Consider the following 12,388-nt stretch of genomic DNA (forward strand, 5'->3'; position numbering starts at 1 on the left):
TAGTTAAATAACCACGGGAAAAAGCAACCCTGGTATATAATGGTCAGTATTACCGGTTACTATGATTGAAATTATTCCGCACATTAGGCAATCAATAATGCGACTGAAATGATTTGATGAAAGAATGGGTAAGGATGCGCCTTGAATATTGAATTTTTCGTATTTCAATATAGCATAATGTAGTATGTAATTTTAGAAAGGAGATATATTATCAAAGGAAAATTAAAACTGTTAAAACCAATCAAATAAAAAAAATACATAAATGCAGTTAAGCATTTTGAAATGGTGTAATGCATGCAGACGTCATTGAAAGTAAAAAAATAAGTCAATGTTTAAACCAAAATAATGAATTGGTTACGCTTACGTGTAGTAGAGTTGGTTTACCAGACATCAACAATCACTTCCAGCCTTAGGAACCACTTCGAAATCCTGAATGAAATCGTACGTTAAAACGATATGAGTGTATCGCCATTTACTTTACATTGAAATTAAATGTCGATATAAAATGAAAACTATGGTTGCCATGGAGCCCTTATTATAACGAAACGTCTATATTACCAATCAGGTACTACCCTGAAAATATCAGAGAGGTACGGTCAATAGCAAAGGAGAAAATGAGTCCTATCGATATAATTTCATATCGATATATTTTCATTAGGAATCGTTACTCATCAAAATTATTTGCATGTGTGCATAGAGCTTTTCTATCTTACCAATATATTAAAATTTATATGCCCGTAACTATGTAAATAAGTCTATAAGAGGGATCTATCGAATGCACACTTTGATCGATAATTACTTCGGCTCTAATCATTCGATCCGCTTGATTGAACATTTGACTGATGAAACACATTAGCAGCTTTTATATATCTGACTTTCATATTCAAAACTCGATTAACAAAAAAGTTATTAGCGATTAAAGCGTAACTAAGGAGATTAGTATCGATATAACTCGCACATGAATCGATCGAGCGAAATGGTCATCATTGCAAAAGTTGACTTTTTTGATAAAAGTAATACCCTGAAAATTTCATTCGTCTAGCTTAAACGGTTGCTAAGATATCCAAGATTGCATGCTCCACAAAAAATGGCAACAATGATTTTTCCCGTGCAGGATATTTTTAGGAATTTTATTATGAATTAACAAAGATGGTTACGGGAAAAGTAAAGTACGGTTTTTCTAGGAGATTCCAAATTTTCATATGGCACATATCTCAACGCCGAAATCCGAGTTTGAAAATTCGCCCTTCACGACAATGTAAAATCGAAATCGTTTATTCCTCGGAATGGTTTCGACGTATGAACATTTCAAGATAGCCAAAAAATCAACCAAAAAATCCTACACCTTATATTTCAAGGAATTTGTCCTACGAGTATTGCAAGTTGGTCAAAAAAATTCCTAAACTTTTTCCGTAAGAAAAGCATAGAAAACGTTCAAAAAATAATAAAAAATACTAAATATCAATTGGTCGCCATGACAACCGTACCAAAAAATTTACCAAAAAATCTACTTTATGTCCATTGAATATCATGTTCCTCAGACGTTTAAAAGCACAAAATAAAAGCGAAAAAGTTTTAGCCCCATAAGGCTTCCATGTTAATTCAAGTAATATCACGAAAGCAATAATATCTCGAAAAATGATCGACTTTTTCAAGTTTTCAGATTTTTTCTCCCGATGAATTTTTTTTTACTTTTACGTCCAATAAGCCAAATACCCCCACCTATCACAGTTTGGGCTGCGAATTGTGATGAATCAGTCAGTCAGTGAGTGAAATTGCAGCCTTATATATGCGTTTAACAATCAAACTTAGGTTATCGAGCGAGGTCTCAGCACCGTCGAATAAACAACTGTAAAAAAATGTGTACAAGCATTAAGTAATATGTATTTTTATATCGTCGCAATCACTCTCCACAAACAATCTCACGGCCGTTTTACACGGGGCACGTACTAGCACAATCTAACGTGTGTACGAAGGGGCAGTGAAAATTGTGTCGTGTGAAGTGGTGAATTGCTAGAACACATGCGAGAATACGTGGATGCGAGACGGCAAAATAGCTCCTGTTCTAATTTCGTTCACGCATTCGCGCAATTCCACGCCATTAATGCAGTCCTAACCTGCGCAGTTTTTGTGCCCCGTGTAAAAACGGCCCTCAGACTATGGAGGGGTGAAAACAATTCACCCGAAGCTTTGGCCACGATCCGAGGCAAAGGGATCTCTATGGATGCGCCCAATCATACAGCAACGGAGGGTGAGGGTGCGGGTAGAGGAGGAGTTTACTTGCTTGGAGGGGCGGAGTAAACTTAGTCTCAGGGGAGTAGTAGCGTCAGGTGGTTTGCGCGAGTGACTCATATCCGGGAAACTTAAACCTTTGGACCTTAAAGATCAAATTAAAATTATAGACGAGTGCGAATGTAGCAGGACTTCAAAGACTGATATTGGGAAATGGTTTGGTATCTCGAATATCACGAGTTTTGGTACGATCGTCACATAAGTAATTCACAATATTAAAGAAAAAAAGGTAAAATTCGTTCTGCAGAGGCTGAACCTACCCCAATGACCCTGCCGTAACGGGACCGCAAATGGAATCTGCACCAAAGTGGTTTTATCAACAAAGTCTGCAGGACTGCCCAAAAACTGTTCGATGTTAAAGATAAAAGCCGACTACATTGCCAATTATTCCACTACCGAATTATTCCGTATATCAGTGAACCTTATGGCCAATTTTCCCAACTGACTGACACACTGGTTAAACTTTCGAAAATTCGACAAAACTGATATTGCCGGCATCATGGGCGTACCCAGTGAGGGGCAGGAGAGGGCAGTTGCCCCCTTAGAAGCAAGAATCGCAATTGTCTATAGCGAAAACAATATTTTTTCAAGAAAATAATTTTAAAAACTAATAAAGAGGTGTACATTTTCCATAAAAGGTTTATTTATTCACCTCTTACATAATTAAATGTTACCTAAAATTTGGACAACCATTGCTTGCCCCCCTAGTTTTAATCTTGGGTACGGCATTGGTCGGCATGATGTATTCACAAAATAATCCAAAAACTCTTCCATCGCATACCAAATGTATTGATTCCGACTAGTTATTCTGTTTTTAAAGCTTTCTTAGGGGATCAAAAAATATAAGAATGGGAATAAAATTACTGAAACTGGGAAAATTAATTATTTTTAAAACAAAAATACCCTGTTTCTCCATTTAAATATGTTGATACTCATATTGCGCCTGATAACGAATCTTTACCTGATTAACTTCGTTAAATACCACGGAAATAAAAGAAAAACGGTAAATGCGAAGGATTAAGAGACTTCGGTGGGTTTATTAAACACCTTCGGTCACAGCAAGCGCTCAGTTAAGCAAGTAATATCCGAAGGATTATGAGCACTCATTAAACCGGGCTTCTACTGCATTGGATCAGAAATAAAAAGGCCTGGATGACGCAAGAATTGTTTGTAGACCAGTTTGAAAATTCGTCCACTTCCGGCAATGCACTAAAAAATCCCTAAGCTATTATTCATCATTTTCCTAGACGTTCCGCCCGCACGTAAGGATGGGAATTCATAATTACGTACAATTTCGTTTTTACGAGAAAAAACCTGTTTGAATGAAGTGCCTATTGTCTTTGATGATATTTTAAACTATAAAAGTAGTTTATATAAATAAGGTATTCCATGGCTATTAACAGAAATATAGTATGTGGTTTATAGGGATTTCGATTCCCAAAACCTATGCTACCGGGGGCGCATCCCTATCTTCCAAATGTTTACATGGTCTCCAATAATGCAAATAAGATTGGCACAAAGACCCTGGGGAACGCATCCCTTGCTCTAAGCAAGGCATGGGTGTATTCAGCATTGGTTTAATATTATCCTTGCAACAATGCACAAATTCATGCCTAGCCAAACTAATTATTCATGCCGCAGGAATATAATTATTCAATGGTTAGATATGTCACGTAGGAATTAATGATACTAGCTACTTTTCTTCTGATAGAAAATGTTGCCTGGAAAGGACTTTCATGACTTGCGCCAGTGCTCCAGAAAGTAAAGAGCCAAGAAAATCACATGAACAATTATACACAGAAAATTTCAGCATCAATTTTACTTCAGGTGCATGCAAGTATGAAGGCACGTTTTTATGGAAGCGTCTCACGCGAAGAGACGCGAAAACGTGAGGAAAACTTCAGCCAATCGGAAGCCAGGAATTCTTAGATTGAATTTGCACGTGAGGCGTCATCCGACGTTCAAATCTTCTCAACTTTCGACGCGCGAAACGCATGAAACTCGCCAATATGGTTGCTTGCGTGAGCTTTGTCTCTGTTGATGAATTTATTGCATCCGAAATGAGGGAGAAATAACCATATGTATACTATTTTTAGAGACTACAGACACGGAAATATAAAGCCTAGAGGGAGATGTAAGTATCCGTTGGAATGGAAGACAAGGAGAACTTTAATTTCCTATGATTCTCAAAGATTGCGAATGTTGAAGTGGTAACATCATTTTATTTCGCAGCGAAAGATGTGTCGGCCGAATGGAAGTCCCTACGTAAAAAATATGAAACCTTGTACATTCAGGAAATTGACGTGTGGATGAAAGGAATGGACTCCCAGAGAAAATTGAAGAATTACACTTATTTGGGTAAGGTGATCCACAAATATCATTCTAACACCGCTACCGTGGAAGTATTCACGGTCGTCAAGTTTCAATTGTTTTATTGTCGTTTCTCTGCTGCAGATAACGGGCGGAAGCCTCCTAAGCCTATACGCTTAGGAGGCTATATAGGAACCTATAGGTTCGCCTACGCATATAGGTTCAATTTCATTAGAACAGTTTTCGCGAAGAATAGTGCGCGAATGCGCTCCAGACGCATTCATGAAAACGTACCTTTAATGGTTGAATAATTGTAGCAATCATCTGCCTAAAAATTAGTATTTTTTTTATATTCGATGAACAGGCAACGTGGATTTTCCCCACTTGCAAGTATGGTATATTTGTCTATGCCTCTGTGTGATAACCCCTCCCCACCGTCTTGCAGCTGGAGAGTTCAACTGTGGTAAACACTGCATACCGATGAGGTGGCGCTGTGATGGCGAAGCAGACTGCGATGATGGCTCCGATGAATCAGACTGCAAGAACAACACCTGCCAATCAGGGCAGTTCACGGTGAGACAGAATGCAGATGGAGTTGATTGTCTTGTGTTGTGAGCTTGAGAGTTGCATGCTCACTTGTTTCAGAAGGCTGAATGCAATGCCAAAATATTCGCAGGAGTGTATTGCTTGTACCCAGAGGAGTAATTATTACCATTGAGTGTAATCTAAATTGTAGAATATGTTAAAAAATCAATTTCCCAGATAGCACAAAGTAAGAGAGTTTTCTGTTTCTTATGGTTTTCTTACGGAAAAAATTAATAAGCAGCTTAACGTAAGACAAGGGACTTAAATGAGGGAAGGATAAGATTTTAGGATATAATTGGTTAGGAATGCCGTCAAATATCCTCAGATTAACATAAGTCGCTTCTGTTGGAGCGCAAAAGACGGCAGAACAGCTAACTAAACATTCTTCGCTGCTCGGCTCGACATGAATTTGAAGCCTTCAGGTGAAATTCACTGACAATGTCTTTATAGCAGTTGAACCACTGATGACAGATTTTCCTGTAAATAGAAAAAAATAACAACCACCAGTGACTGGCTGGTGAAGATGAAGAGCATAAATACAATTACTTTTTCTTTGTAGCGGAAGGAAAAAAATAAATCCCGGATAATCGAACGTGTGATCCCTAGATCAACGTTATAGTATGCACATCATTACACCGCGGCATCTGTTAAGAAGCTGAGGTGTAGTTAACACTTTTAAACAATGACATGTATAGAAAACCTTAGCTGCTGCTTGCATGAAATAAACTGAAATTATTCAAGGTCCATACAATCATAAATTCATGAATTTTAATTAATTGTTTTATAAACCGACGAATAAAATATACATATTAGATATTCCTTGCCGGCATTTTACATTCTACGAAGCTATTCGTGTGAAATTTTGTGTTTTTCTTTCGACCGTGGTTTCGCAATCATTTAATAAATGTGAATAATTTTCAAATGATTGCTGTATGATTATATTTCTCCTCGTAATATAGAGTAAAGAAAAAACATTAATCTTATATATAAATGCCTTAGTGAATACTCAAAAACGATGCAATAATAACAAAATCTGCGGAAGTGCGGAAATTTTGTCCTCCATTTTGTCATTTCTCAGGATGTTTGTCGTTCTTGCCTCGAGGAACCCATAAGAAAAGGTCAACAAGCCTACATATTAGCGCCTTCCTCATTTCTACCTTTTTCCTTATCTCAATGACTTATAATGTGCTGGCTGTGTTACCAAGTCAGGACAAGTAGGTATGTTCTTTAGAAATCACAAATATTTAATTTTCATTAACTTTAGGGAATAGTAATAAATAGTATTGATTCAGTTAACTCTCATTTAGCCAGCTCCCTATTATGTGGTTTGTAGTTTTTTTTACTATTTCATCCTGGGTACACAAAATTTAGAATAATAATCCGAAGGCAATAATGATATGACTCTTTAAACAATTGACGTTTCACAATAGAGGATATATAAATATAAGTATCCTATCAATTTATATACAGTAGACACACAAAATATGAACAGAGTGTTATTATGAAGTATTCATTGTAACGAATAAAGGTCACGGTCCGGGCATAAGGGATATTTTAACATGTGTAACAAAAACTATTTACGAATTTTCGATTTTATAAAATTATAAACTTAAACCGTACACCTTACGCCTTGCACGGTATTGCCCCATGCAATGTGTACGGAATTGCCCCAAAACGACATGTGCAGGATTTTCAACCCTAATCTTAAATAAGAAATATATAGGACCAGTGTTTGGTATTTAGTAGTGGTTTTGTATTCAAAGTAGTGGGCTGCCATTTCTACCATTCTATTTGGCTCACAATAGGGTTTTAAGATGACAGGGGAAACTAAATTTGGCATCAACTGCTCAATATGTTTTTTTACTGACAACATCAAATTCATCCCTTACAAAATACATGACATTCCCCAGTGGTTTAATTATCACACCCTTTTTTCACTTCCTCTTATCTGTGGAAATTCTTATCACTACGTGATCACCAACTTGAAACGATCTAGCTTTATCATACTTAGGTGTAACATCTCTAGGACACACAGTGTTAGATTTAACTGAACTTAGTCTTGTTCTGTGTGACCTTCCAAACATTAGCATAGCAGGACTCTGTCTTGTAAAATAGTGTTCAGCATTTCTGTATGACAATACCATGGAGTACAACTTGTCAAGGTCACTGGATGAGTGAAATTTGCTTGACAACATTGCAGCTTTAAATGTTTGAACATCTCTCTCTGCTAATACATTTGCATTAGGGTGGTATGGTGCAATAGTTAAATATAATATAACATTATTTTTACAGAACAGTTTAAATTCACCACTCACAAATTGAGGACCATCATCACTCACAATAACCTTTGGTTGACCAAACTGTGCAAAAATTGGTATCAGGGCCTCAACGAAGGCACTACGGGTGGTTGAGGAAATTTTGATTAACTCTGGCATTTTTTAAAGTGAGTCTACAATGATCAGTAACATTGAGTCTAAAAATGGACCAGCAAAATCAAGGTGAATACGTACCCAAGGCTCTGTTAGCCATTCTCACGGATGATATGGGGCTTTGAAAGGTTCTTTTCTAATTAGAGAACATCCTTCACATGAAGACGTTAAAGACTCTACTTCCTTGTCTAACCCTGGCCATCAAATAAAACTCCTAGCTAGGGATTTCATTTTTGTGATTCCCAAGTGACCAGAATGCAATTCTTTAAGTAACTGGGGTCTTAATGACCTTGGGAATACGACTTTTCCAGATAAGATTACGCAATTGTTTGCAAAAGAGAACTTTGGCTTGTGCTTTGTGAGTTCATTCAAATGTTCATTATTATTATTAATGGGCCACTCATTATTTTTCACGTTTTCATATACTAGAGCAAGTTCCTTGTCTTTCTGGGTCTCTTTAAATAGTTACTTCAGTGGCTGTCATGGGGGCACTATCAAGCAGTAAAAAATTTACATTCAATATCACCTCCTCCTCCTTGCCTCCAGAAATAGGTAATCTAGATAATGCATCAGCATTTGCGTTCTCCTCCGATTTCATCTGCCGAATGTCATAGTTATAGCCACTCAAAAATTCGGCCCACCTTTGGCGCCTTTTGTCACTTAAGGTTGACAATGAGGAATGGGGGCTCAAATTATGGATTTATGATCTGTGATAAAACAAGAAAACGACCTCTTAGAAATAAATCGAATTTCTTTGTAGCCCATACAATGCTCTAGCTTCTTTATCAAAGACACAGTAGTTCCTTTCTGGTTTAGCACATGTTGAGCTTGCAAAAGCCGAAGGTCTTTCTTCATTGTTTGGATAAATATGGGTTAAACAAGCTTCCTTCCGATTCGACTTGTTTAAACAACTACAGAGAGGGCACATTACTGTCGATATATTTGGCAAAAATTTTAAATTATAATTAACCATGCCACAAAAAGATATTACTTGTTTTTCGTCCTTGGGCTCCGGGGCGTTCAAAATTGCATTTACTTTTTGGGGTGTAGTTCGCAATCCATACTTGTCTATTATGTGACCACAATACTCGACTTAATTCTGAAAAAATCGGCTCTTTGTTAAGTTAATAGTCAGTCCGGCAGCTTTATACCTTTCAACAAGAACGATAACGTTTAGCCAATGCTCATCTATTTTTGGCAACTGTTTAATGTGTATACTACATACTGTATATTTGGATATTGTGGAACATCTAATCTTGGGGTAAGAGTTACTTTAAAGTCACCACAAATCCGTACCTTAATCTTTTTATCAGTTGACTCAATCCTTGATCACTTATCTTAATTAGATGACCATCACGGACCATCTCCAATAGTATCTTGTTTTCAACAAGGGGTTGGTAAGCTAGGGGTATCGGCCTTGCTCTCAAAGAAACAGGTACAGCATCTTCCTTAAGAGTAAGCCTACCCTTAGTACCGTTTAAAAGACCAACATTATGTATAAATATCTCTGGATAACTTATTTTGAGCTTATCAATAGAATCTATATCTGGTTTAAGCATAGTAATCTTGTGCATTTTGCAATCACTAGCAACTGCTTCCCAATCAAGCGGCAACTGTCTCATCCAATTTCTACCAGGAACATTAGAACATTTAGTATCAAATACATACAGTGGTAATTCATACAATTTACCAGTTATCTCAGCATTTACTTGAACGGAATATATCTGCGTATCAAGTTTCTTGTTATCATACTGTATTAAAGCAGCTCTACTTTTGCATAATTCACTTCTGGAAAAATACTTTACCCACTTAGATGTCGATATACATGTGCTATGAGCTCCCGTATCCAACTCAAATGTCATTAGTCTGCTATTTACATATGGTTTTACACTTTCCCGGCGAACATCTTTATAAAAATCTTCTCGGGATACCGCGCGGGTTAGATTATTTAAGAGCGCCAAAAATAATAAAATAATCTAACCCGCGCGGTATCCCGAGAAGATTTTTCTGCTATTTACCATTAACTTAGCAATGAAGGTGTTCCCATTATCAACAATGTCACCATCCTTTTTACAATTTAGACTGCGAATGAAAACTTTTCCTACATAATTTTCCATAATGACGTCGACATTTTTCACCATTACGCTTTCATCAGTCTCACTATTTTCTTCACTCTCACTCCCATCTTCTGAATCTTATACGAATAACCTGTACATTCTCTTCTTTGTCTTCTTTGAGAACTGCTAAGGTGCTTTCTCCTCCTTCCTCTGTCTTTTCTTCCCATATTGCTTGCTTGGTGGGTCGGAAATTTTGGATTTCTTGCTAAGGCACATAGCTGGCATGTGGCCTTGGCGTTTACACATAACACACACTGCGTTTTTCATGGGACAATCTGATTTAAAATGATCATATCTACCACAACAATAGCACTTCCTATCTGCGGAGACATAAAGCTTATTAACTGATGTGACACAATCTCCTATAGCAGCTGCCTCTTCAGCTGCAGTTTCCATACTCTGGGCAATCTCTAAACACCTCGTAAATGATGGATTGTCCTCACCAAAAAGTCTCTTGCGAATACTCTCAGACTTCAATCCACAGACGAATCTATCCGTCCATGAATCACCCTGGCCAGGTCCAAATTGACATGATTGGGCCTTAGATTTTAAGTTAGACACAAATTGTGATATTGTATCTGATGGACCTTGTTTCGTCTCATAAAATCTAAAACGTTCAGCAATTACTGAGGGCTTAGATTCAATTGCATATTTCACAAGTTTCACAATATCATCTAAAAACATTTCCTCTGGTTTAGTAGGGTATGCTAAATTCGTGATTAAGGCCGCATATTGAAAGCCAACCACACTCAACAAGTGGGGAACTTGTTTATCATTTGGAACGTCCATCGCTCTAAATTCATTTTTCAAGATAGAGATTTCCCACTTCACTTGCTGGGTAAACTCGGGCATGATGATTGAAGTTGGCGTGCTGATACTGATTAGAGGTGGACCATCTCCTCCAGTGGCAGAACCACCTCCACGACTTCCTTCATCCCCAGACATTATCACTTTGGAGCACCTCTCGAAAGAAAAATTAATAGTATACGATCCATCTTGGTGGCAAGAAATAACTGAAAACAGACCCTCTTGGAAGAAAAATTACTGCAAATATCGAAGAAAATTGTTGCACACAGTCCCTCTTGGAATAAAAACGTTCTCACCCACTTACACGTAAGTTCGTCAAAATACTCGTCGCCATTGTTATATCTTTATGTTTACAGCCACATTTATTTCAAACACGATACAATGCACATTAGGGCGGATCGGAAAAATCGATTTTTTTCAAATCCAACTGGACCAATGAAAAAAAGTTGTGGGACCGATCAAAAATAAGGCCTGAAAAATTTGAGACCTCTAGGTGAACCCCTGACCCTCGCTCAAATGCAATTTAGGGGGGGAGGGTTTAAATTCGAAAAATATAGTATTTTATGGTTATTCCCTATAGATTTTTCCGTGTTACTGCCTGCGTGCATTTTGACGTATCTGCCACCGTTTAGCCACAAAATGCCTAATTTGAGTCCGCGTCTGCGAAGAAAATATTCCAACGCCCACGCAGCGTCGCGGATACTAGAGCCACAGGCCGATCCCTTCCCCTCCCCGCTCGCTTCTCCCCCTCCCACGCCTCCAATACACCAAAATTCATCCCGCGCATGCTGCTAGGAGGACGTATATCTTTGATAATATTAAATCGGAAGATGGTAGATGGCAATAAAGGAAGCGTAGTGAGACGACTTGTCCCTTTTTAGGCGCCTCGTCGGCGTTAAATAAATCGATGCTACCAACTTTTGGAGAAGTGATGAAATATTTAGAGATTTTTCCGATCCGCCCTAATGCACATGTTACTTCCATTACTCCATCTCCGGGAGCGAGAGAAAACAAAAGAAAAATCAACAAACAGAAAACAAGCAATGCCAACCTTTGCGATATGACACACTGAATAGACTTTTGCACTACAAATTTAATTATCATTATGGCATATTCAAGTGCATTACGCAGAATTTATTTTCAGGTGAATTTTATGCTTCATATAAAAATTCTCTTAAAAGAATATTCTTATAAGAAATGCTCACACCATATTGGAAATAATCAATTGAAAAATATTCAATCGAACCGTTCCAATGAAAAGTGACACATTTCAATTGAACGGTTAAATTGAAATATTTTCAACTGACTGCAGTTGAAAAATATTACAATTATACAAATTCATCCAGCATGGTAAATTTGTAAGATAGGATATACTTAAAATTTAAATTTCACGAATCCTGATTTCTACCAACGTGGATGGCTTTTTCACGAGTACAATGCAGCTGCGAGCTAATTTTCCTTCATTTGAAGTGTTGAACTAATCTCAGGGCGAGATGTATGTTTCAAATAATTGGTGAGACATATGCCAGGCTACAATTGTGCTCATACATCGCAGGCCGATCTTCAGGATTGTATGCTTACGTATCTAAAGGACAAGGCAGACAAAAACCCTGTGGATGTTTAAACAGAGCTGCGTGATACCTCATAATGAAGGCTTTAAATTTTTTGTTCGGACAAAATGTGCCGTGTAGTATCCATAACTGATAGCCAATTTAAACTAATAGCTAAATTTATATGAATTACACTTATTAAACTATTGATGTTTTAATTCCTTTGTCTCAGATCAGCAACTGCAATGTCCAATGCCAAATCTTTGTCTCTAATGAGTAAGCAATTCCTAAATTACAA

The 12,388-nt window shown here is 37.4% G+C and overlaps 1 protein-coding gene across 1 annotated transcript in view; it reads left to right on the forward strand.

Annotated features, from left to right (window-relative positions):
* The window catches only part of LOC124153241 (sortilin-related receptor-like), a 161,762-nt gene that overhangs the window by 71,378 nt on the left and 77,996 nt on the right, over window positions 1–12,388 (forward strand). The window contains exon 17 of the mRNA XM_046526340.1: window positions 5,048–5,175. Within this exon, the coding sequence (XP_046382296.1) occupies window positions 5,048–5,175 (128 nt within the window). The remainder of the gene's footprint in view (window positions 1–5,047; window positions 5,176–12,388) is intronic.

The sequence above is a fragment of the Ischnura elegans genome, chromosome 2 (genome assembly GCF_921293095.1).
Source record: "Ischnura elegans chromosome 2, ioIscEleg1.1, whole genome shotgun sequence".
In the NCBI taxonomy this organism is placed as follows: Eukaryota; Metazoa; Arthropoda; class Insecta; order Odonata; family Coenagrionidae; genus Ischnura; species Ischnura elegans.